The 27277-nt window shown below is 45.7% G+C and overlaps 2 protein-coding genes across 4 annotated transcripts in view; one reads left to right on the top strand and one right to left on the bottom strand.

Annotated features, from left to right (window-relative positions):
* Nucleotides 1-27277, bottom strand: part of SYN2 (synapsin II) — a 408886-nt gene that overhangs the window by 103733 nt on the left and 277876 nt on the right. The gene's annotated exons all lie outside the window — the stretch shown is intronic.
* TIMP4 (TIMP metallopeptidase inhibitor 4) overlaps nucleotides 21216-27277 on the top strand; it is a 55709-nt gene continuing 49647 nt past the window's right edge. The window contains exon 1 of the mRNA XM_075005084.1: nucleotides 21216-21492. Coding sequence (XP_074861185.1) covers nucleotides 21366-21492 — 127 coding nt within the window. The 5' untranslated portion in view covers nucleotides 21216-21365. The remainder of the gene's footprint in view (nucleotides 21493-27277) is intronic.

Genomic DNA, 27277 nt, shown 5'->3' with positions numbered 1-27277 from the left:
GACCTGGATAAATTGGAGGACTGGGCCAAAAGAAATCTGCTGTGGTTCTACAAGGAGAAGTATAGAGTCCTGCACCTGGGGCGGAAGAATCCCAAGCACTGCTATAGGCTGGGGACTGACTGGCTCAGCAGCAGTACGACGGAAAGGGACCTAGGGATTACGGTGGATGAAAGGATTGATATGAGTAAACAGTGTGCCCTTGTAGCCAAGAAGGCTAACGGCATACCAGGGTGCATTAGGAGGAGCATTTTGAGCAGATCTAGAGAAGTAGTTATTCCCCTCTATTCGTCACTAGTGAGGCCACATCTGGAATACTGTGCCCAGTTTTGGGCCCTCCGGTATAAAAAGGATGTGCTACAGCAGGTTCAGCGGAGGGCAACAAAAATGATTAAGGGGCTGGAGCACAAGACCTATGAGGAGAGGCTGAGGGATTTGGGCTTGTTTAGTTTACAGAAGAGAAGACTTAGGGATGTGTAGGAGTGTGAGAGGGAGGCCAGGCAAGGCAGGAGTTAAACAAGGCCTGTTGGCCCAATCAGCCTCATCCCGATTCACCTGTGGCCAGTGTCAGGCCTGGAGGGGTATAAAAGGAAGGAAGCCAGCCCAGTTTGGGGCTGACCAGCTAAGAGGCAGGAGCTGGCTCTGAGGCAGCAGGTCCCAACCCAGAGCTGCAACCCGGTCAGCTGCCAGTGGGTGCAGCCCAGGACCACCCTCCACAAGGAACTGAGGGGAGTGAGGAGCCCCCGTCAGGGAACCCCTCTCCCACCAAAGGGGGAACTAGATTCTTGGGGCCATGCCCCAAACTTAACCCACAGACTCTCAGGTGGGGCTGAAGACCCACCCAACAAGCCCTGGCCAGGGGGCCTAGCCACTAGGCCACCTGGTCCCAGGTGCGAACTGTTCACAGTGTGATTTAATAGCAATCTTCAACTTCCTGAAGAGGAGTTCTAAAGAGGATGGTGAGAAACTGTTCTCAGTGGTGTCAGATGGCAGAACAAGGAGTCTGAAGTTGAAGAGGGAGAGGTGTAGGTTAGATATTAAAAAAAACTACTTCACCAGGAGGGTGGTGAAGCATAGGAATGTGTTGCCTAGAGAGGTGGTAGATTCCCCCTCCCTCGAGGTTTTTAAGTCCCAGCTTGACAAGGTCCTGGCTAGGGTGACTTAGTGGGGGTTGATCCTGCTTGAAGCAGGGGGCTGGACTAGATGTCCTCCTGAGGTCCCTTCCAGCCCTGTGATTCTACAGTTTTATGATTCTGTCTACGAACCGCTATATTTTACTATTGCAATGTAAATAGCACCTCTGTGATTAAGAGGACCACAAATTTTCCCGTGATTCCACAGCTGTGGAATCCTTTGAGGACCACAGGAATAAAAACTATTAAAAAAGAAAAAAAAAGGGATTTTGTCTCACAAAATGAACCAACCTCTTTGAAAGGAGCAGGATTCAGTTAACACTGAGTTTGGTAACAGGATTTTAGATGACAAGAAGAGTACAGAAGAAGGGAAGGTGTGCAGACAAGGTAATCAATACACAAAAGTTGCAGATGAAGCAAAGGAGAGATTAAGGAAGTGTCAAAATTAAGTTAGCACACAACACTTGGGCTGTTCTCACTGTGGTAGCACAAGAGCCTTAGATACGTGATGCTGAGCTGTCCGCCTGCTATGACATATGGGATATACTGAGAGCTAGTTTCTGTCATTGATGCTGTCCCTACATTCCCTAATCCCCACAGATTTCATGCTCTGCACGGAGGCGACTTGTCCAAATCCCTCTCACTGCCAATGATTGGCTCTGACCATCTCCAATGGCAACAAAAACTGACTCTTCTCTCTTGCAATTGTGCTATATATAGGATTAGACTTTTGCACCTGTTCCCTTCTGTTTTCACTTCTTTCCTTGACACCACAGGAGCTCTGCAGACTGCTCATGCAGATGGGTAAGCAGCAGGTGTGGTAAGAGTGCCATTCTAGTACAAACACCAGTTAGCTTCATTAGCTATCATTTTAATGACATTTTATTTATTGTGAAGGAAAACATTTTAAAAACAGCTCTAAGAAATGTGAATGTAGCTGCTCTTTGGAAAGCTGTGCCATTAAGAGGGCTGGTGAAGAGTTTGAATCCATTTTTTTTTCCTTGCCAAATTAGCTTTTTTTCATAAAATGATGATTTTATGGAAAAAAGCATTTCTTTAGAAACTTTCTGCTTTTTTAAAAAATTAAAAACAGCAATTTCAAGAACATTTTGGAAAATGGAATAATTTTTAGCTAATCCTTACTATTTTTGACCAGTTCTAAAAATAATCTTGTTAAAGAAAAGAGGCACAATACATATAAAGAGATACTCAATCCAGCGATGAATTAAACCACAATAAAGAGATAATCCAGAAGGTGCAGTCATTCAAAAGCAACTGTCTGCTTCAAACTGCCAACAAAATATAAAAAGATATACAGTACATACTAAAGCTTCCAAGTACGCCCACTTCAGCCACCTTCAACGTAAATAACAAGTTCACCTTGGTTTCCTGATTCAGGTTCAACCTCTTAAATCCAGTATTCTCTCATCCAGCAACATCCACGGTCCAGCATCACCATGGACATTGCAGGATCAGAGAGTCCTGGGGTTGGGGCAGGATCTGCATCTGTGAGGCAGGTGCTGAGGCCATACAAATGACCTGCAGCCTGGTGTGGTCCAGAGCTGGAGTCCCTGCTGGCCCTGCTGCAGCATGGGACATGGGAGCTGGGCCCCCGCTGGAGTGCAGGGCTGGGATTAAAGCCCTTGTTGGACTCCCTGCCAAGCCTATGCAGGAGAAGAAAGATGGAAGCTAGGGAGCCAAAGCCAGCAGGGCACAGTGATTGGGAGAGCCAGCTGTAAGGGGCATGGCCTTAGTGGCTGGGGAGCAGGCCAAGGAGCAGGGGGCTGGGAAGCTGGGGAGCCAGAAGGAAGCTGGCCAGGGAACCATGGGCTGGGAGCCAGCCAGGGATCTGTGTGGTTAGGCAGATGTGAGCTGGGGAGCCACCACAAAGTCAACCAGGAAGCCGCGGGGCAGGGAGCGGCTAGGGAACTGCAGAGTCAGAGAGCCAGATGGGCAGCCGCGGCAGCTGGAGAGCCAGTGGAAAGTCTGCAAAGCAGCTGGGGCTGGTGGCCAGGAGGGGAGCCCCTTCTGGCCCAGCAAAATCCCTCATCTGGGACTGCTCAGGTCCTGAGGGTACCAGATCAGGAGGTGCAGCCTGTATTCCAATGGAATCTGTTTGCCTGAACCCTTACACCGGTTGGAGTCCTACTCCACTACATTTTAGGAAAAGGAGAATGTGGGATTTATTATCAATCAGATTTATAAATCAAATATTATAGGCACTGATTAAATATCATTTTAGGTAGAAAAAAAGGTAGCTGAATGAACATCTTTATTTGTCTCAAACATCTCATCTAATTTTCTATATAAAACAGCATGTTTGAATATACTGACTGGGGTCAATAAATATTATTGAATTCACCAATATGGCTGTTGCTGTTACTGAATTTGTTGAAACTTGTGTAATATCAATGTAAATCATTTAGTGGGGAGATGTTTGTCAGTATTCTAATTCTGCTAATGCAAAATAACATCACATAATGCAAAATGATAAAACACAAGAGCTGATCAGGTTCTGAAGAATGTGAAAAGCACACAGTGCTCTAAAAATTCTTATGATCTTTCTCTAGTTATGAATGAATGCTTAGGAGTTACATAACAAAATATTTTTCAGCAAATTTAATTGTAATGACTCTCTAAAGGTAAAATATATTTTAACAAAACTGCAGACAGATATCAGGTTAGCTAGAGATCCTCTGCTTTGACATTCTCCTCCAAGAAGGCCACAAATCAGGCAGTTTTAAGAGTGGAATTGGCAAGGGCGTAAGGAATAATCTGTAGGTTTACAGTCCTCAGGACTGAATCAGAGTCCACAATAGGAAATCACCAGGAGGAAAAATAGCAACACAAAAAGTAAAGATGTTTATAAATATGACTCACTAAGTTCAGTGCTAAATATTTGTCTTTCCAGTAATGCCCACTGAAAATTCATTCAGCCACACTCGTTCCCTACAAATTGTTTGTGGAGCATGCATCAGCCTAAATCTAATTTTGCCTTGCTTACATTGGGAAAAGGAAATTTAACAAATGAAATAATCAAAGTGGTATTTTGTCCACTTTTCCATTTCCCAGAAAAAGGCAGGAAGAGTTCTAAATCAATAAACAAGTGGACAGAAGATGTCCTTTTCCGAGCCTATTTAGGTTTAGCAAATATCACCACAAGATAAAAACACAGGGTTCAGTCCCATAAAAGTACAGATGAGGGATATGTGAGACCAATATTCATCTACCAGTAAAGGAAACTCAGCATATTTCTCTGTTAGTTATGACCCAGGGAAATAAAGCAAAATGAAAGGTTATGGTCAGAGTCCTATGCTGGTATCTCTCATAACGCACTGAACAGCCTACTGTGGGGAGTACCATGGGTATTTTTTAGAATCTGCAAATATTTCTGCATCCATGACGGAATAACTCACTGGCCAGGCCAACTACACCTGTATTCTTCCCCTCTATTCGCTTGAAGACACTGACTCTAGATTTGCCACTTTTCAGCCATCGCTTCATTTGGCTGGAGACCTGCGGCATTCTGCCTCCTGACCAGGGGTTTTCCAGACTGCATAGTCCCAAGCCAGATTGCCTGGACAGGTCAGTATCTGAGCTACTCTATACATATGCTCAAAGCTTACCAGAGGTCACCCTTCAGTCTTATTGAGACCCAGTATATCTAAATCCTTTCTACCCATTCTACGAAAGGTCCGGGCCTTCCATGACCAGAAGGTCTTGTTGATTTGCTGTGTCATAAGGAAGGCCCAGAGTCAGCTGAAACTAGGTATCAAAAAGTCCTTTGTGAGCTGGTCTCTGGAGAATCCATTCTGAGCTAATATGTGTGAGACTCTTCAGGCTGTGGTATTTCTCTGAAGGTGTGAGCACTTGAATGGACTTTCCTAATCACCTCTTAGTCCATGAAGAGGCTATGGTCACTCTATGAAATTACACAGAATCCATGCACCATGGCTCTGTGCTTTCAAATGGATTCATATGAAATGTGAAAGCAGTAATGTTTCGTTTGCTTAAGTCTCATTTGTTTATAAAATTCTGGGATTCTTTTTTAGTACATTTATATAGGATATAATTTTTCTTCAGAAAAAAGGAAATATAAGTATTTGGATAATAAAGACTTTGATTTTCTAAAATCAGATTTCGGATTATAATACATGATAGAGGCTACGTCTACATGTGAACCCTACATCGAAGTAGCCTATTTTGATGTGGCGACATCGAAATAGGCTATTTCGATGAATAACGTCTACACGTCCTCCACGGCTGGCAACATCGATGTTCAACATCGACGTTGCGCAGCACCACATCGAAATAGGCCCTGCGAGAGAATGTCTACATGCCAAAGTAGCACACATCGAAATAAGAGTGCCAGGCACAGCTGCAGACAGGGTCACAGGGCGGACTCAACAGCAAGTCGCTCCCTTAAAGGGCCCCTCCCAGACACACTTTCACTAAACAGCGCAAGATACACAGAGCCGACAACTAGTTGCAGACCCTGGGCATGCAGCATGGATCCCCAGCTGCAGCAGCAGCAGCCAGAAGCCCTGGCCTACAGGCTGCTGCACACGGTGACCATAGAGCCCCGCAAGGGCTGGAGAGAGAGCGTCTCTCAACCCCCCAGCTGATAGCTGCCATGGAGGACCCCGCTATTTCGATGTTGCGGGACGCGGATCGTCTACACGTTCCCTATGATATTCCCATCCCCTCATGGGGTTAGCGACTTCGACATCTCGCCGCCTAACGTCGATTTCAACTTCGAAATAGCGCCCAACACGTGTAGCTGTGATGGGCGCTATTTCGAAGTTGGCGCCACTACTTCGAAATAGCGTGCACGTGTAGACACGGCTAGACTGAACTTTGGAGCTTCTGAAGTTCTCCCCCTATAAAATTTGCTCATAATGGGATGAAAATATATTAACCAACATATATTATAACTTGGAGCAGCATAAGTTTCCTGTTCACTATATCTGCACACAAGTGAGTACATTTAACATGGTAGGGGTAGATACACAGTGATATGGCCTGATTATCTGAGGTGTTGAGCTACCTCTACTGATTTTAACAGGAATTACGGGTGCTTGGTCCATTTGAGGTCATAACTGCATTGTCTTTGTTTCTTTGATAACCCCTTAAGAACATCTATAACTGCCATTCATGAATCTGAGAGTTTTCAGACTTATCAAAGACCGCTGCAAATGCTGTAAGACAGGCTACAAGAGGACATGGAAATATTACTGAAGAAAGCCAGACATGGCTTAAAATATTTTATTTACAAAGTATTTCCTGGAGCAGATCACTTCTTCCTTGTCTCAAATGAAACTCTGATTGAACTTTTTTTCCTAAAATGGGGACCTGATCCTAGATTAGGGTGCTGTGGTGCTTGTCTAATACAAATAAAAGAATGCTAATAGGGTAGCTATTTGTAATTACTACCATTCTCCCAGTCCAAGGCTATTATATTTTAGTCAAACCTACCTCTGTGGGCTTAAGAAGAAACAAGAGAAAAGAAAGGAGAAAACTATTTTTAACCAACTGTGTGAAAAAAATGGCAGGCTTTGCTGTGCCATTACAGTACTAAACATAATCCAGGCTCTGAAGGACCAAGAAAATACAGATTTGTAAACTGAACATTCCTCAAAAAAAAAAAAAAAGTCATTAGAGCTTCCCCTTCTCTTTTAGGTTATGTCTAGACTAGACAGATTTGCTGGCAGAAGTTTTTGTTGGAAGATATTTGGCTAAGGAGCAGTGCAACACAAAAGGACCTGGGAATTACAGTGGATGAGAGGCTGGATATGAGTCAACAGAGGGCTGGACTCAGTGACCTCTTGAGGTCCCATGCAGCTCTCGTATTAAATGATTCAACAGTGTGCCCTTGTAGCAAGAAGGCCAATAGCATATTGGGGTGTTAGGAAGAGCATTTCCAGCAAATCTAGAGAAATTATTATTTCCCTCTATTTGGCACTGGTGAGGCCACATCTGGAATATTGCATCCAGTTCGGCGGCCCCCAGTACAGAAAGGATGTGGAGCATTGGAGTAGGTCCAGCAGCGAGTAACGAAAATGATTAGGGGGCTGGAGCATATGACCTGTGAGGAGAGGCTGAGGGATCTGGGCTTATTTAGTTTGCAGAAGAGAAGAGTGAGCGGTGATTTGATAGCAGCCTTCAACTTCCTGAAGGGGGGCTCAAAAGAGGATGGAGAGGGGCTGTTCTTAGTAGTGAGGGACGGCAGAACAAGAAGCAATGGTCTCAAGTTACAGAGCGGAAGATGTAGATTGGATATTAGGAAAAACTATTTCACCAGGAGGGAGGTCAAGCACTGGAATGTGTTACCTAGAATGGTGGCGAAATCTCCATCCTTAGAGGTTTTTAAGTCCTGGCCTGACATAGTCATGGCTGGGATGATTTAGTTGGAGGTTGATCCTGCTTTCGGCAGAGAACTGGACTAGACGACTTTCTAAGGTCCCTTCCAGACCTAGGATTCTATCATTCTATGATGAGGATCATGTCCATGGTGTCCTGCTGAATTTTGAGGCAGACTCTATGTTCTAGTGGGAAGGGAGGGAACACACACAGCAGGCAATTCAACCATGGAATGTGATATGCATCTGCTATGGAAGTGCAGCTTTGGTTCTGGAAGGAGCAGAGGTTGTGGATAGTCTTGGCAAACAAATCCATGTGGAGATGCCCTCACCTCTTAAAGATGGAGAGGGCAAAATCTGGATGGAATATTCCTCCCCTACCATGCTCAGTGATGTGTTTTTGGACCCAGACTATGGAGGTGTGGTGCCCAATGGTGGGGCAAAGACGAGTGAATTTAGCGGGGCCATTGTAGCATGCCACAGTGCTGCACTGGAGCCCATGTTGGCATAAGTCCCTACGACATTTGCACAGCTGTACTTCTGGCAGACCTAGTCAAATAATTCCCTCAGTCATTTATATGAAATATCAGTGTTTGTGGTGATATAGAGGGGGAGCCAGCCTGCAGACTAGTATCTGACACGTCTACAGTTCTTGCCTCCAAGATCTTGGTAAGCACAGCATGTTTCAGACATCTCTAGAAGGGTCTGGCGTACAACAACACCGAGAGCTATGGGGCTGCTTAAAAAGAAAACCTCAAATTCCACCTCTATGCTCAAGGGCAGACAGTGCAGCTCTCAGTGCATGGGCATGCTAGTCTCTGAATGAAACACTGCTTAACTGGTGGGTGGTCACAACTTCCACTAAATTTATTTATTTTTGGTACAGTGCATTATTAGGGATGCCATGATGTCTTATGTTGATTTCTAATATTTCATTCATGATCACCTGATGGCAGTGTTTTCCAAACTGGAGATGTGCACAAACTGTGTGTTGGGTGCTGGGCTCATACAGGCCTCTCCCGACTGTTAACCTGAATCTCCAATTTCATTCTTAAAAAAGTGAGTGTCTGCTTGTTTGCTTTTCTAGATTCTGAATTTTATTTAAACTGCTTGGCTGTTCCTTATTGATGTGTCAAAGGGTCTATAATTTAAATCTGTCATTCAATAAATCCGTGTCTACGCTAGCGAGTACTTTCAAAATGTCAGACCCTCTTTTGAAAGAGAGCGTGGAGCATCTACACACCCAGCATGCTCTGTCAAAAAGAAAATAGAAGGAACATGCCCCGACTTTCGAAAATGCTCTTCCTAACTGGAAATAGGAGACTCTCCCCCGTTTGAAAGGGTCTTTCGAAAGAAAACATGTAGATGCTCCGTGACCCGCACTTTTGAAAGAGTGGGTATGCCATGGCGCCAGCCAGCTGGGACACGCAGACATGCTGCCCAGCACCAGTGGGGCTCTATGGTCCGTGCGTGCAGTAGCCCTTAAAACTGCACAGACCCAGAAACCCTGTTGCAGGAAGCTGAGAGTGTGCAGGCAGCAGCCATTGCACGTGCTGCCCCTGTGCACCCCAGAGAGACACCCAGCAACTCTTGGAGTATCATGGCCAGCAGCCATGCCAGTGAGGAGACCCAGCCTCTCCCTCAGAGTCTGCCCAGTGCTCGCAGGGAGCCAGCCAGACAGGTAAAAAGCAAGCCCCCTCCTGGACGAGCTCAGGAACCTCCTGGGCCTCTGGCAGGAGGAGGAGGTCCTCTGGGAAATGGACATGAAAGGGTGAGCTGGGCACCTTTGCCCGACTGGCTAATCGCCTGTCCTCCTGGGGCCACCCTGTTCACACTCCTGACCAGATCATAGTAAGTTTAAGGAGCTGTGGCAGGGATATGCCTGGGCCAGGGACTCAGCTAGCCAGCCAGGGGCAGCACCCACGTCCTGCCCCTTTAATAAGGAGCTGAGGAGCCTCCTCAGGCCCAGGGACCCCACCATCCTGTATACCACCACCAAGGAGCCCCACTCCAGGGACGATGACAAGCAGGGACCCACAGCCAGCCCTGCCACACTCGGACTGGGGACAGAGGCATAGCCAGCTCAGGAGTGGTCCAGCGAGAGGGTGAGCTGGTCATGGACATCCCCTCCTGCTCCTCCAGCCACACCTCTACCAGTCAGGCATCCTCTGACCTTGGCAGTGGACCCTATGGTAAGTACCCAACAGGGCACACACCCCAGATTACAGGGTGGAGGCTCCATACCCTCCAGAGGGCTCCCAAGCCCCCTGCAGACCATGGCCAACCACAGCCCAGCTGTGATGCCGGTCTCCATGATCCTCCAGGATCCTTCCTGATCCTCCAGGGCTGCCCTGCTGTCGGATGGGGGACAGGGACCTTCTGCCCACAGGGAGATGGGGGTGTGGCACACAATGCAGGGGTCAGAACTTACAGTCTGTCTCTCTCTTCTTTTCCATTTTGCAGCTCTTCCATCAGAGGATCAGGAGAGCCTCAAACCCTCCGTGGTCCCAGACAGCCCACCAGAGGTGAGAGACAGGGACCGACCAGCCCCACCACTGGCACCAGGGTGTCCCCACTCCAGAAGGGGCCAGATATGGAGTGCAGAGGACATCCACCTCACTGCCTCCATCTGACACCAGGTGGAGGTGGCCAAGTAGCACCTCTGCCTGGAGAAGGCTGAGGTGACCTGGCATTGGGCAGCCTGGGAGAAGCTCATAAGGAACCTCAGGGACATGGAGGGCACCTTCTGGGAGCTCCTGGCCAGGCTGGTTCCTCACACTGCCCCTTCTGCAGCCCCTCCCACTACATCCCCCCCGCTAGCCCCTCTGAAGAGGCCCCCATCAAGGCTGATCTCCCTACTGAGGCAGACCCCTGGCCCTATGTCCCCACCTCATCCCAGACCCACTGGGAACCCCGAACAAGGGGAGGCTGTGGATCCCAGGGATGGCATGGCTCAAGGCCCTCCACACCTTCCCTACAATAAGCCCCCCCCCACGAGTTGCACCTCTGCCCTGATGAAAATAGTTTGCCCCACTTCCCCATGTGTACATAGTTACATGGTTCTGTTTTATGTTGGCTTTAATAACAGCACTGTTTGGTTAAACAGAATGTACTTTGTTTTCCCCGCATCCCCAGTGTGTTGTGTGTTCAGGGCATGATGGTGGAGGGGAGTGAGGGGTGTTGCAGAGATGGGGAGTGTGCTGGGGGGGAAGGGGAGTGTGCAGGGGACATGCTGGGGGTGGCTGGGGCTGTGTGTAGCCAGACAGCCAGCCCCCTCTCAGACCAGCATTGCTGGGAAAACAAGGGAGCCAAAACAACAGGGCACTTAGCATAAATTCCAGCACAGCCTTTGAAGCTGTGAGAAGCACAGGTGTGCTGCTACAATGTGCCTCTGGGAACATATACAACAATTAGGCTCACAGCAGGCAGAGGAGCTCTGACAGACATGGCTCTTAGCCCCTTCTGATGACATGATGCACGCACACTTACATTCCAGACGGGAAAGATATTTACCCTAATAAAAGTAATGTCCAGTAGTCAAAACTTATTGTTTCTCTCCCTTGCAAGTGTAAACTACTCTTGCGAGAGCTGGTGTCACCCAGACAGACCAGCCCCAATTTGGCATAAGAAAGGAGAAAGAGAATAAAGAAGTACAGAGGTATAAGTATGGGACCTACAGCACCATGATTTTTGAGTGCTTTTCACTATCTATCTGCTGGTCAGATAAGTGACAGCCTCCCAAGGCTTCTGCAGCTAAAAGGGTCCCTAAGCCTTGTCCCTTATTCGTCTTTCCACGGAATTGAGTGACCGATCCTGGCTTGGCACCGCTGGAATCGAGAGATGCAAGGAGGGTAAGAAGCACCCACACCTGATCTCCTATCTTTAGTGTACACATATTTTGAAATAGAGCTCTATACTTTGTTTCCTTTCTTTGGGATCGTGGCTTCAGTTTTGTAACTTGTTTGTGTGTGTAACATCTATACATCTAAATAAGTAGGCACTAGCAATTTTGTAACCACATGATTAGAATCTAGTTTAATAAATTTTGGTAACCGTTTGTGCATAAGCCTGACTTGTTTCCCTGGGTTACTGTAAAGCAGCCAACACAATTAAAGAACCTCAGCCGTTTTGGCTATAAAGCCTGGCCATTAGGTGAGAGTACTAAGAGCCTAGCATTGAGTTGTGCCGCCTCCATGGGGCAAACTCTTGGGGCGCCTGTCAGTCAATCCTGACTGCCCGCCGCGAAGGGACAGTGAGTCCTAGCGGTTAAAGTCACGGGTGTGGAAAGGCTCTTAGTGCTGCCATTGGGGCACCTGTCAGTCAGTGTTGACTGCCCACTGCGAAGGGGCTCTGAGCTCTAGCAGTTAAAGTCACGGGTGTTTAGGACCTTGGGGCATCTGTCAGCCTGGCCCAGGCTGCCCGCCGCAAAGGGACAGTGAGTCCTAGCGGTTAAAGTCATGGATGGTATAAAACGGGCATAGCTGGCACCTCACCAAACATCCTTGGCCATCGGCTAACACTGTGATCATTGGGGTCCCTGAACAAAGTGCTCATAGACAGCCTCCCATACACAATCCCCATTCTGGTGCATCTGGTGGCTGGGGGCGGCATCTGGCTGTGGGAAGCCCAGCCCGGACTTGGCCGCTCACCCCTGGATGAATGGCTCCACCTTACTCTCCACAACATTATGGAGAGTGCAGCAGGCATCTTCCACTTGGGGCATGTTCTGGGGGCCCACCTTCAGGCATGCCAGGAGACAGCATCACCAGCCCTTCAACTGCCCGAAGATGCACTCCACCACGTTTTGGGTGTGGTTTAGGCAGGCATTGAAGAGCTCCTGGCTGGAGTTGGGGTGGCTTGTATAGGGCCACAAGAGCCAGGGCTGGAAGTGTTAGGCTTCATCCACCACCATGAACAGGGGCACCTTAGTGTCCCCGAATGGTACCTGCCTGTGGGGGATTTATGTCCTAGCCTTGATGTGGCTGCACAGCCCAGAGTTTCTAAAAACCCACGCATCATGGGTGTGGCCAGGCCAGCGCACACAAATGTCCTCAAAATGGTCCCCACTGTCCACCATGTCCTGGAGCACCACAAAGTGGTACCCTTTTTGTTGCTATATTGGCCCCCACTGTGTTCCGGGGCATGGATTGGAATATGGGTCTCATCCAGGGCACCGAAACAGTTTGGGAACCCAAGCACTGCGAAGCGAGAGAAGGCCCCGTCCAGGTCCTCCATACAGATCACCCTTTGCAGGAGCATGGTGTTCAATGCTCGAACCACCTGCATGAGATGGAGGACATATGCACCCATGAGGTTTGTGCAGGGAGTGTCTCGCTCCCGCCCCCCGACTCCTCCCGGTCCCCTGCCCCCCCAGAACCCTCCCTGCTCCCAGTCCCTGAGAGGTGCACTTTCCTGGGATCCCCCTCCTGGTGGGTGTGTGGCCTGAGTTTACCTTACCCCCACAACGACAGCCCTGACTGTGGCCTTTCCAACACTAAATTGGTGTCCCATGGAGCGGTAACTGTCTGTAGTGGCCAGTTTCCAGACAGCTATCACAACTCTCTTCTTGATGGGAAGGGTGCGCCACATCCAAGTGTCCTGATGCTGCGACGTAGGGGCTAGCCACTAGCAGAGCTCCAGGGAGGTCTACCGTTGCATCCAAAAAATTCTGGAGCCACCTGTCATCATCCAATCCCCCCCATGATCAGGTGCTCCCACTACTCAGAGCTCAGCAGAGCACCCTGGGGATAGCAGAGGGGACAGGAGTCCAGGGGTTCCATGGCTGTGCCAGGGGGGATGGCCCCAAGCAGGAGATGGAGGGTGGCCACCACTGCTGAGGACAGCAGGGTGACCACACTGCTGGCGATGGCCAGAAGCAGCTCCAGATGCTGCATGTTGCCCTGTGTGCATTGGCGCCTGCTGGGCTTGTGGAAGCTCTGCAGACCTTGTGCTGTGCAGGGTGAGGCTGTTGGAGAAGGGCCCTTTAAGGAGGCAACCAGCTGCAGGCCTGGAAGGGCTTGTGTGCCATGAGACCCTGTCGGCAGCATTTCCTGGCCCCTTCTGTTGAAAGGCACTTGGGACAGTGTCGATCCTCTTCTTTCGAAAGGGCGGATTGGAAGCACCAGCCTCTGCTTGTGTGTGGACGCTGTATTTTGAAAGGGGATCTTTCGATTCCTCAATTTCAAAAGGTCACCTTTCAAAATCGTGCTCTAGTGTAGATGAAGCTTACATGTCTTTTTGTATGTGTCCATTCTTCTTCCTTTGTTAAGACAGAGCAGAGGAAGAGATTGTTGTGGTTTTACACTCCTTGTGTACCAAGCACTGCTGTCATGCCCTGCTCATCTTAATTATGCCATTACAAATACGTGACCTCTGGGAATATGACTGGATAGTTAAACCTGTTACAGAGCAGGAGAAGCGGAATTAGCCACAGAATGGGGAAATGGAAAAAAAAACATTCCCATGGGAATCCTGATAATGTTTCATGTTTTTCTCTGTTACAATGGTGTAAATTATGAGTTCATCTGAATTACTCCTGATTTACACAGCATACCAGATCAGAATTTGGTCCTGTAACTAGCCATACTATTTGTATTGTTTAATTAGACATTAATCTTAACTCTGAACAAAACAAACATTTGATTCTGCACCACTGACATCAATGGGAGTTATGCCACACCTTTCAGTAGAAGTAGAATCAGATCATTGATGAGGAAATCAGTTAGTAATATAACAATAACAAAGACTGAAGTTTTAGTCTCACTATTTTTAGGTATGAGCCAAATCCAGACTATTTAGCTGACCCACCCTGTTCTTTGGATGAAATGGGACTTGAGTCCTTTCCATTTGCAAGCAGTGCTCTTGGTTTGCCTGTTTTGTCAGACTTACTCTGTACTGAGAGAGACAAGGTAGATGAAGTCATATGTTTTATTGGGCCAACTTCTGCTGGAAGAGACAAGATTTCAAGCTTCACAGAGCTCTTCTTCACAGCTTGGTCCTGCCAAGAGAGCAGGGGACTGGATTTGATGACCTCCTGAGGCCCCTTCCAGCTTTATGAGATGTGTATTTGGAAAAAGTAGCCAGTGTCACAGCTAACTGCGAGGAGGGGAAGATTGGGGGGGTTGACACATATTGTTATGCACAAGGAGTGAACACCAATTACAAGAAGCCACTTAAAATGAAACTGGCATTAACACTTCCAGAATCATAGGACGAAGAAGCATTAATGGATTACAAATTGTAAAGAGCCATAAAACATGCTCTTTCGAAAGAAAATCAAAGGAACAGGGTGCAGACATCGAAATCCAAACCATTATCCCGCATCAGGAAGAATGCCCCCTTTTGAAAAACTAAATTGAAAGAGTACACATATAAGCCGTGTCTACACGTGCACGCTACTTCGAAGTAGCGGCACTAACTTCGAAATAGCGCCCATCACGGCTACACGTGTTGGGCGCTATTTCGATGTTAACATCAACGTTAGGCAGCGAGACGTCGAAGCTGCTAACCCCATGAGGGGGTGGGAATAGCACCCTACTTCAAAGTTGAATGTCGAAGTAGGGCACGTGTAGACGATCGGCGTCCTGCAACATCGAAATAGCGGGGTCCGCCATGGTGGCCATCAGCTGAGGGGTTGAGAGATGCTCTCTCCAGCCCCTGCGGGGCTCTATGGTCACCGTGTGCAGCAGCCCTTAGCCCAGGGCTTCTGGCTGCTTCTCCGGTAGCTGAGGATCCATGCTGCATGCACAGGGTCTGCAACCAGTTGTCGGCTCTGTGGATCTTGTGTTGTTTAGTGCAACTGTGTCTGGGAGGGGCCCTTTAAGGGAGCGGCTTGCTGTTGAGTCCGCCCTGTGACCCTGTCTGCAGCTGTGCCTGGTACCCTTATTTTGATGTGTGCTACTTTGGCGTGTAGACGTTCCCTCGCAGCGCCTATTCTGATGTGGTGCTGCGCAACGTCGATGTTGAACGTCGACGTTGCCAGCCCTGGAGGATGTGTAGACGTTATTCATTGAAATAGCCTATTTCGGTGTGCCTGGCACCCTTATTTCGATGTGTGCTACTTTGGCGTGTAGACATTCCCTCGCAGTGCCTATTTCGATGTGGTGCTGCGCAATGTCGATGTTGAACGTCGACGTTGCCAGCCCTGGAGGACGTGTAGATGTTATTCATCGAAATAGCCTATTTCGATGTCGCTACTTCAAAATAAGCTACTTCGATGTAGGCTTCACGTGTAGACGTAGCTATAGACACTCCACAGCCCGCTGTTTTGAAAGAGGGGTCCACTATGGCGCCGGTCAGCTGGAGCCAAGGGCCGCTTCAGCTGGCAGCAGCAGGGCTCTATGATCCTTGCATCCAGTTGCCCTTAAAGCAGCACGGATGCAGGAACCCCGTGACAGGAAGCTGTGAGAGTGCTAGGAGCAGCCCCAGCATGAGCTCCAGCAGCACACCCTCTGTAAAAACTGGGAGCAGAAGCGGTGAGCTACAGCCAGCAGCCAGTCACTGCAGGAGCCCCAAGGCTCCCCCTCTCAGCCCAGGGCTTCCAGGGTCCAGGGGGTGAGAAAAAAAACAGGCCCCCTCCTGGACAGACTGGGAGCTCTGGAAAGAGGCCTCTGGAAAGAGGAGGAGATCCTCCCTGAGATGGGTGTCAAGCTGAAAAACCCCACTGCATTCGCCTGCCTGGCTCAGGGCCTGCTCATGACGGGCTACCCAGAGTGTGCTGCCAATCAAGTACGCTAGAAAGTAAAAGAACTTCAGCAGGGCTATACCTGGGCCTAGAACCAGGCCAGCTGGTCTGGGGCAGCTCCAGCAACATGCCCCCTATTACAGGGAGCTACCGGACATCCTGGGACCCTGGGACAACTCCTCACTCCCAGCCCTCCTTGACACGTTGGTGGACAAGCTGCCGCTGGAGGCTAATGAGCAGCCCAGACCTGGGACACAGGAGGATGAGGGCATCACAGAGTGGTTGAGCAAGGAAGGGGACCTGACCATCTACATCCCCCACAGAACTAGATTGGAGTAAGGGAATGTTGAAGTGGGGCACTTGTTTCAAAACTGCCCCCCCCACCTTCACTGTCAACCTGCAATTCGAAGCCTGCACGTCGAAATTCATGCCAGCTGCTATTATGCTAATAAGGTGCTGAATATGCACGTTAGCACCTCATTAGCCTGATTTGAATTGCCTCATTACCATGGCACCTCCGACAGGACAGTGATAGTGTAGAAGCAGCCCAAGTATCAATGTGTCCACACACATGATAAAATGAACTTGCTGACATAAAACCCATCTTAATATGTATACCTGTTTGCAGGGTCAGGCCCATACTCTGAAAGGTAAATGTATAAAAATATTTATTGCTTTTGAAAGGCTTTAGTTTTATTCTGTCAGTTACTCTACATCAGATTCATTCAATATATAATGTGGCAAGGTAAGGCCACAGGGCCCCTTCAGGGTGAGAGAAAGGCAGCCCAAAGGGGGAAAAGACCTGCTAAATAGAAGCAGAAGGCAGCAGGGCAATCAGTAGTAGCTGGGTGGGGTCTTGCTCAGTTAGACTGGAGCCAGTTGACTCCACTGCTGTCTTAATGAAGACCTTTTAAAACCTCCATGGTTGGGAGGTGTGGCGAAGGAGAGCAGACGAGGAAGCTGGAGGAGAAACAGAGAGCAAGAAGAGCAAAGGAGCAGAAGTCTGAGAGGGAGGCAGAACTCCAGCACAGGAACAGCAGGGGAGGGAGTCCCAGGCGGAGTGGCTGGGCCCCCTAGGACAGAGACATTTTGCAAAACCCCCAGCCCTTGGGGGGGAAAGGGGTGAAAGACTGAACCTAGCTGTGGCCTGGGTAAGAAGGGGCCCTTGTCACTATAAATTCAAAGCAGCAGTGGAGATAAACCAAACCCTTGGATTCCCACATCCTATGACTTTGGAGGAGTTTAGAGGTGAACCCTAGTTCACTTTTCACTGTCCAAACTGCAGACTCACTCTAGGATCTGGGACTGAAGCTGCATATCACAGCTAGCAAGATAAGACTCTGGAAACTAGTTCACCTTCACACAGCTGTGTTGCCCCTCCTAACAGGAGTAACAGAACCCACAATGCTTATTTTTGTCAGTACAGTAGAGAGATCTATATCTATATCTATATCTATATAGATATATGTATCCATATAAGTCAGAATGCAGAAGGAGCACATTTAAGTAATATTCCTCTTTTACAGTCAATAAACCTTTCTACCCATAACCACACTTTATATGTTGCACCAGTGTGCAACTGGCTTTGAAAGACTCTTAGAAGTCTAATTGGATTGGAGCCTGCAGTGGCTTCAGGCAGTGTTAATGCTAAATTATAACAAAAAGAAATGTATTTTACTGTGCCTAGACAATTACCACTCCATAGAGTATATAGCTGAAACTATGTTAAAAAATAAAATTTACTTTTAGCCTTTTTACATTTCTATAATTAGCTTTACTCTCAGGGTATGTCTGCACAGGTTGGACCTCTCTCATCCAGCACCCTGAGTGCTGCCAGACGAGAGAATTTGTCGGACCACGGGAGGTAAATATTTTGTAGCAGTATTACCAACACTTCCACTGCTTACTGGGCTCTTAGAAGACATTTAAGGGCAAATTACAGTTAAATAACAGCACAGAATACAGAGAGCTGGGACTGGTGTCTGTAAGCAAACTTTATGGGACCACAGGAAACTTAGCCACACCCATGATAAGTGGTTGTCTAGCTAACCAAAATAATGCCAGATTACAGGATGTTGCCAGATGAGAGTTCCAGATTAGAGAGATTCAAACTGTATTAAATAGCTGCTGCAGTACATTGTGCTTTTAAGAAGCTAAAAGAGTTACTATGTTGACAGTACTAGACACCAAAGTCCACAGGACAATTAGATGGTGAGCAATCCCAGGGCCACTTCTCCAGGGTCAGCTGCTCCAGGGTTGGACTTCACACCAACATACCTTAAGTAGCCATTGTCAGTGTTCCCTGTAAGCTGAGCAGTTGGGTAGCGACCCAGGAGAGAGTCAAATGCTATGCAGTTGATTAGCAGAGTGTCCACAGATGGCAGCATGTGTTTCCACTGATGGTGCACATCCACACATGCCTTGCTGCAGGTAAAATTTATTCTGCATATGGATGGAACAAATTAGATGGAATAATGGCCATTATACGGTCAGTCTCTCTCTCAATAGGCTATTTGTCCTGCACATGCATTTAGTCTTTGGGCTTTGCTAACACCAATATGGCCTATTAGTGACATCTGTAACAGGAATTATGCGATACAGGGCATCTGTCCTTTGGGAACTGGTCAATGATCATCTGATCATTTCTTATAGGCCATCATACAGCAGTCACGTCACACTGCTGCTTTCAGTCCCTATTATCTGGAGCTAGATTTAATATGTATCATAAACAAAGTCAATGCATTACCAGGGATTTTCATAGCCTTTATGCTCAGTAGTTTTCTATCTATCAATTATGAATTCTAAGTTTTTTGGTGTTTTAAAATTTTTGCCTATGGACATGAACCATGAATTTTTTAATTTTATTTATGTATTTATTTATTTATTTGATCTCAGATAGTAGAAGAAGTGGAGGAATGCTGTGATATTCTAGCCAATCCTGAGAAAAAGGTGACCATCAAGGTTGCAAGTGCACGAGAATCAAAGCAACATAACGTGAAGCAGGAAAGATATGATTGGAGTGATGAGGGGCATGGCATTTTGAGGAACCACAGCTGACTTGCGGCATGCCTACTACCTAAAAGAATACTGGTGCTTACAGGGCTGTGTATAAAGATTGCAGTTTGTATATGCATGGGACAGCTTGTTATGAAAATCTGATCTCAAACTTGGGAGCAATAAAGAACCACCAAAGAGAAAAAAGAATTCAGAGTAATATCTGCCAAACCAATGCATCATCATCCTTCAAAGCACTACTTTTAACCCATGACAATGACTGGATTCAGAATTTGCAGCTGCACATCATGCTGACCAATAGTTTTTCCTGTCTACTCCCAATTTTTCACTCATATCCATGCGTTCTTTTATTCTTAGAGTTTGTCTGTGGAAAAACTAGGGTGTGATACGCGCCAGCTAGCTGCAGTGTAATGTTCCACACAGACATTGTTATAGCACAATGAAAGTCCCAAAGTGTGCACCCTGGCTCGCTCTGCGGGAAACTGACACACAGACAAGCCACCAGAGGTCGGCAACCAAAATAGCAAGAAGAGCCTTTTTTTTTTCAAACTCGATAAAAAACTCAATAATTCATGAGCCACAATACATGCAAATACAAGACGGTCTTTAATAAATAATGTCAAACCATACTTTTTATAACCCCTGTTTTAAGAAGAGCGCACACACAATGATTTGTAATGCAGTATGTGTTTACTGCAGGACATACACAAACTTTTTACATATCCTATTTCCTCAAACTTTACATGTGTTAGTACCAGTCTTCCTGACTTTCACTTCCAGAACTATTCTAATTAAGCCAAATTTACTTCACATCTAATCTCAGGTTTCTTTCTTAAAATGCATGTTGCCCTTCATAGTAGGAATACTGCAAGTTTCCTTTTCCTTTTCAAGATCAAGATTTTATTAGCAACACAATCAAAACACAGATACATTATTGTATCCCACAATACACAGCACATATTGAAGGTGGAGTTATCCAACATTCCGAGATCACATATTGTTTGCTGTTCAGATATGAGTTGTTCATTGTGGGGCTTTTCCTAACAGCAGATAGGAATAATGGGATTTCGAAGTTTCCAGGGTCCTTTCAAGAAGGAGCCCTGTCTGGATGAGCCACGCGGTGGTGAGCTGTGGCAATTTTGAAGTGCCATGGCTGCCAGCATGCTAATGAGGTGCTGAATATGTATTTCAGTGCTTCATTAGTAAACTTCGAAATGGCCATTTGCATGGCCATTTTGAAGTTTTGGGCTAGTGTAGACATAGCCCTTGTGTATAAGGGAAGATAGTGGGATACATGTGCACAAGCTATGTGGAAATGGCTTTTCATTTGACTAACACCCATAACATGGGGACAGCAGAATACTAAGAAATAAATACTTCACCTTGAACATACACCACTGGAATTTTTGTAAATTATTGCTGCATAATAAATGTATGTACGATAAAGCAGCAAAATGACTTTTCGTGCAGGTTGGATTTTCATACAGTATTACTTGTAGTTACCAATTGCTCAGGAATCACAAACAAGGCATTGAAACATTTCTCTTCATGAATGAAGTTTTGTGCAGCCTGCAAACAGTCAAGTCATCTCAAAAATGCTGAAAGGAACAAGGGGAAGATCAGGAACTGCAAATGAAATCTGGGTTTAAAAAAGGATGTGAGCATTGCTTTTAGAGACATTGTTTGCTTTGGTCATGATAGGGAAGGTGGAAAAATAATTTATTTTTTAAATTAACTGGAATTAAATTCATAAGATTAATTTGTTTCTGCTGTAATCTGCAAACGATCAAGTCAGTGAAGAAACTGATGTTTCTAAAAAGCTTTTGATTATTAGCAGTCACACTGACTCATAATAACTTTATTATATATCCGAGTATGGTAAACTTGCTTTTGGAACAATAAACCTGTCATACAAGATTTTCACCAATGATGTTCTTTTTCCGTAAAGGAAGGCGGGGTTACTTGTAAGTATCGGGGCAATAAATAACAGGGTTCTATGTCAGAGAAATTAGAAGTCAGTTAACATAAGCGTATACCCAGACTGAGCATTAGAGGGCTTTTCTAAACCATCTAAGCCTGTTGAAATTGAACTGCACAGAGATTAGGAAGTTTAGATACGACATCAACAGTAAAAAAATATTTTCTCTTCGCTGTCCAGTTAACTGTGTTTAAGATAGCATGAATCCTGCACACAGCACGTTGTTGTCTTCAGTGCTTCTTTCAATTCTTAGAATTTGGGAGCTGGCAGATGGATGCAGCTGTGCCCCTGCACATCCACAGCAACTAATCTGTGATTCTGCTTTAGGTGAGTCATAACTGCTACACCATTTTTAACACTGCCAGTAAAAAAAGCAAATGTAGCTAACTTAACAGTGGGGCTATTTTTCTGTACAACTCTGTAAGGGAATGCATTTTTAAAAAGCAGTTTATTTTTTAAAAGGTTGTCAAAACAAATTGATTGGAAGATCTAATTTAAAGAGACCATAAGAAGAAAATTCATTTCATCTTGTATTGGGTAGTTGTTGTTCCTTTTTCCTTGTTTCTTCAGTAAATATTCTGGACTGCAAATTGCTGAAAGTACTATAGTAATTTATTTAGTGACGTTTCTTTACAAGAACCAGCAACAATACTAGCACTCAAATTAAAGCATGTAGATCACTACTGTTCGCATGTAATATGTGTAATAAAAGATTATATAATATATAAGTAATATATATGCTTTATATATACATGTATAAAAATACTGTAGGTACAATCAGCTGCCACAGAGGATAGTAAGTTGAACTCGGTTCATCTATGATGTGCTATAATACAATTGGTCTTAAATATATTTTCGTTCATTTTGGAAGAAATAATTTACCAGGCATCTGACGACCTTTTAAAGTTATCTGTAGAAAAATAGGTCACAGAACCATCTGCAAATCTTCACTGTATACTCCTAAAATTACTGCTGCACACAGTAATTAACACATAGAAAAATGCCTAAAGATTTCAAAATTGGACAACACAAGGAAAAGAAAATGTGACATTTTGCAGTCTTTTGAATTCATCAACTCAAGCTGTGGATGGTTAGCTTCAATCCAGCGTGAACAGTAAATGTACAACATGAGTTTTCAAAGTATCACAAAATTAGCATCTCTATGGGATAGGGGATACCTTCTGCATACTGATTAATTACTTTTATATACTGACAGAAAATCTTTGTAGCCATGACAAACTTTAAACTCTGTCTGTGGCCACCAGTTAAATTGTTTTCTAATCTGACTGTGTAAAGCAAGTTGTTATTAAGGAGACTGAGTAATCTCTCTATTAAGGTGCCTACACCAGACATTAAAGATGGGAATAATTTGAGGTGTACACAGAAATATCAGGCACTCTTTTCATAACTTAAAATTATTGTTCTAAACTATTTTTTGATGCATCCATAACTTGAGTTCTCACAGTAGGGAAGAAGGCTGAGATACCTATTACATACAGTGTTCCTTTAGCAAAAAGGCAAATTACTAGGTTCAAAAGTTGGAGAGTTTCCCCAAATATATTTCTGCTGTTCTGTAACTCTCTTTATGTATAACTAAATAATGGAGTAAAATTAGAAAAATAAATCTGACAAGTGTTTTGACTTGATCCTCAGCCCCAAACTCACACAAACAGTTCCACTAAAGTCAACTGGACCATTCGTATGAAGGAGAGACACATGATGGGGCCCTGTGTTTAATATGAATTAATGGTATTGATTCATGCTGTAGGAAGGGATAGAGTCCTACAGAATAAATCTCATACTTGCTATAAACATACAGAGTGGGATTTTTTAATCTGCTATGATCACATCAGGTTTATAGTGATTTTAAAATTACTGGAGAAGACTATTAGAGAGAAATCCCCATACAGGAGAACTCTCTAGTGACATAGTTCTGCTGAGTTAGTTCTTCAGCCCCCTCCCGCCCCAGCATCCCACAGTACAAGGGGAGAGACGTGGTGTATAGGGGCTTTCAAGGAGTAGTGGGGCTGGGAGGGGAGAGTGAACAGTGCTCTGCTACACAGGATCCTCTGCTAGCATAAGTGAGGGGTGTCCCCCTGCAGGAATAATTTGTGCCAGGGCCAGACAGGTCTGAATCAGGATGCAATCACTGGCTTCTTTTGGCCATGAGTGGCTGCAGAATCAGGGCCACATACATTTCACCTCCACTCTAGGCTTCCAGTTTTTGTTGGATGGAAGTCTGCAGGTTTCACCACATGACAGTCTCTAATTAAAGATTAATTTTTAGTTCCTGGTGACTTCTGGGAAGTCCTGGAGGATTGAGAACTCAATGCTATTCTCACTCTCTCTCTCCCTCTCAAATAAACAGTTACACTTTTTGCCAAAACCCAGCATACCATAAGCCTCTGCTTTCCCTAGCACTACGTGTTCAGTAACTAAGATGATATATTAAAGCTAGGGGTTTTGTATGGTTTTTAACATTGACAGAGCTCCAAATATTTTTAATAAGTCAATGGGAATTTAACCCTTAACTTCAGTTAGAACTGGACTGATCCCTTTGATATGAAGGTTGTAAAGACTTTAAACCTCTTACAGAACTGAGCAGCATTTTGCTACACTCAAAGCAGTGTATGTATCTCACAAGGTAAACAAACAACGCACTGCCTGCAGCTGAGAGCACAAACGGCGCCAGTGCCCTGAGCTGCCTTATTTTGTACGGCACATTCTAGAACATGTATTGAAAATACTAAAAATATTTCAACTTCAATTTCTTTTCCTCTGAGGTCATTAGTGAATAGGGGCTCGTCTGCATACTTAACTCAATCTAATTCTTGATCTTCCGCCCCACCCCTCCACTCTCTGATTTGCTCACCTTGATTATCTTTTTCTGATTTGTCCTCCTTGCTTACTGTTTTTGGTTCTCTGTGCCTTAAATATTGAGTCTGTTCTGGTCTGGCTATGGTCTGAAGAAGTGGGTCTGTGCCACGAAAGCTCACCTAATAAACTATTTTGCTAGTCTTTAAAGTGCTACTTGACTGCTTTTTGTTTTGATAGTGAATTGCAGTGAGAGTTAAATCCATAGACCTTACTGCATGCAGTAGCTCAATGAAAGAGCCACTCAGAAACCACAGCATTTATGTTGGATCCCCAAGAGAAACAGGGAAATTAATTAAGTCTGGGCCAAGCACTCTTCGTGTGACTTTTGTACTTGTGATTAGTGGTGTGACACTTTGTCTCTTCCTGCCAGGGTGCTTTTGTGGCTTCCGATGTCTTTTTCTAAAGACCCATTTCTACCGAACAGCCTAAGTAACTTGGTAAAAATCACAAACTTTCTGACAAATTCAGACCAAGAGGCACTGTCTGATCCTGTCACTAACATGTGAGGGGATGGCATAAAGAGGAGCAGTGTGATGGATTCAGACAGGAATTCATGAGTTATAATGCCAGCTCTGCCACTGATGGTTGTGTGGCCTTGACCTTATCGCATAACCTCACAGCCATTCAAGGCCTAAGGTACTGGGCACTAACTATGAAAAGCTGAGTGCTTTTATCCGATTGTTCATGGCAGTGGGAGAGCAGGGTGCCAAATACTTTCATCTCTTTGCAGGGAGCTGCACCTTGCAGGAGAACTTGTACCTCGTAGGGAGCTGTGAGGAACAATTAATGAGCAATACTAAGCATCCAACTTTGCTAAAGTTATTATTACTCTATTAATGAAAACTAAAAAAAATAGGTTATATTCAAAGTTAGCTTCATGGATTCAGAAAAGCCTGGAAGGATACAGAACAGCTCCACTACAGCTAAAGAGTAATGTGCAAAATATCCCCACTGATTTCTTCAAATGTAAGGGGTACTGAGAAGCACTGGTTTCAGACTTATATTCAGATTTCTCTGAAAAATTCCTGGGGTGAAATCCTGGACTCAGTGAAACCAGTGGGAATTTTTCCGGAGAGTGGGGACAGGCATTCATCCCTGGTACCCGTTTTTCAATGTTTTTCATACAAAAACAACCACACTCAATGACTTGTATATAAAAAGTGTGTTTTTGAAATGTTAACGTGTGTTTTGAGAGTTAAAATAATTTTTTATAAATACTAACCCTTCTCTATGAACGTAACTCAGTGAGGTAGGGCGCAAAAGTTAAGTTAGACCTAACAAGTTTTGTTGCCAAAGACTGCTCTTTAGTGACAAAGCAGTGAAACGTACACACTGCAATGGGACTTTTGTCAGGAAAAATGTCCAGTTTTGGCAACAAAATATCTTCCACCCCCTATGAAAGACTTTTTTCTTTTCTCTCCCTTCATTGTAGAAAAAGAACCAGTGATGACACTGCTGTTGGTTGTGTGGAGAGCTGGCTTCCACTAGTATCCCACAATGCCTGTCCTGTTTGCTTTGCTCGGTGTTTTGATCTCTGCTGCCTTGCAGGCATGCATCTCATCCCCTCCCCTTTTAAAGCTCCAGGAAGTATCTGACAGCTGAGTGTACCGCTCTCTTTCAAGAACAAATCATTGGAATACTCCTATTCTGCCCTGCAGAATGGCCTGATCTACAACAGGAGGTTAGATCGAATTCAGCTGACTTTGGTTGATTTTCTAAGAAATCAGTTCATACTACAGGGTCTGTTTCACTGACTTTAAGAGCTCCTACGGTCAACTTTTGCACTCCTACTTTTCATGTGGAGTAACACCAAAATCGACCTTGCATGGTCGACTTTACAGTAGTGATGGTGCAGTGCTGTGAAATTAGTTGTTTTAGGCGTCCTGGAGGTGTTTCTCAGTGTCCCAACATGACCACTCTGGCTACCAATTCAAACTCTGCTGCTCTCCAAGGCTATGTCTACACTAGCCAAAAACTTCGAAATGGCCATGCAAATGGCCATTCAAAGTTTACAAACGAAGTGCTGAAATACATATTCAGCGCCTCATTAGCATGCGGGCGGCCGTGGCACTTCAAAATTGACGTGGCTCGCCACCGCACAGCTCGTCCAGACAGAGCTCCTTTTCAAAAGGTCCCCACCTACTTTGAAGTCCTCTTATTTCCATCTGCTCATTGGAATAAGGGGACTTCGAAGTAGCCGGGGTCCTTTCGAAAAGGAGCCCCGTCTGGACGAGCTGCATCAATTTCGAAGTGCCATGGCCACCCACATGCTAATGAGGCGCTGAATATGTACTTCAGCGCTTCATTTGTAAACTTCGAAATGGCCATGCAAATGGCCATTTCGAAGTTTTCGGCTAGTGTAGACACAGCCCAAGTGTGCAGGAAATGGCTCAGGAAAGTTTGAATTTCATGCCTGTGTGGCCAATGTGGCAAGCAGAGTAGGCAGCACACCTCAGCAGCACATCTGGCTATGAATTCCCAGGGTCACAGACAAGCTCCAGCATGCAGTGTGCAGGAGATCCAGGACCTCATAACTGGAGGCGGGTGGGGGTGGGGGTGGGAGTGGTGGTGGGGGGTGAGGTGGGGAATGAAGCTATGCTGGCAGAACTATGAAGCAGCAAAAGGAACACAAAGATCTATGCCAAGATCTCACAGGGCACGATAGAAAAAGGATAGTCCAGGGTGCCTTGTGAATATACAGGTGCTCAGGCAGGCATACCAGAAGACAAAGGAAGCAAATGTATGTTCTGGATCATTGTTGCAAACAATCTGCTTCCATGAGCAGCTGCATGGGATTCTAGGTGGGGAACCCAGCAACTGTTCCCAAATAGTCCACAGACACCTCCCAAGAGATTCCTTGGGCAGCCTCTGGCAACAGCAAAGAAGACGAGGAGGAGGTGAAGGAGGAGGATGACGACAATGGTCAGCAGGCAAACGGAGCAGCTGATCTCATGGATAGCCAAGAAGTTTTTTAAACTTTAGATCTCATCCCCTCCTCTGGGGATGTTTTGCAGCCGAACGCTGATGGCAGCAAGGGAACCCCTGGTGAGTTCTCATTATTAGTCGTGCTACAAGTGGGTTAAGGCAGTTGGGTGGTGGAGTGTGATCTGTGGTGGATGCTCTACCTATTCAGCCCAGCGCCTCCCCCGTCCCCAAGGAACGGTGTCTGGGACAGAGTGCCAATCTTCCCTGCACGTCTTCATAAAGCTCTCACATAGGTACTCTAATTATTCTC

Source organism: Carettochelys insculpta, chromosome 11 (genome assembly GCF_033958435.1).
Source record: "Carettochelys insculpta isolate YL-2023 chromosome 11, ASM3395843v1, whole genome shotgun sequence".
Taxonomy (NCBI): domain Eukaryota; kingdom Metazoa; phylum Chordata; order Testudines; family Carettochelyidae; genus Carettochelys; species Carettochelys insculpta.
Note: the sequence above shows the minus strand (reverse complement) of the source record. Positions and strands in the feature narration are given on the sequence as shown.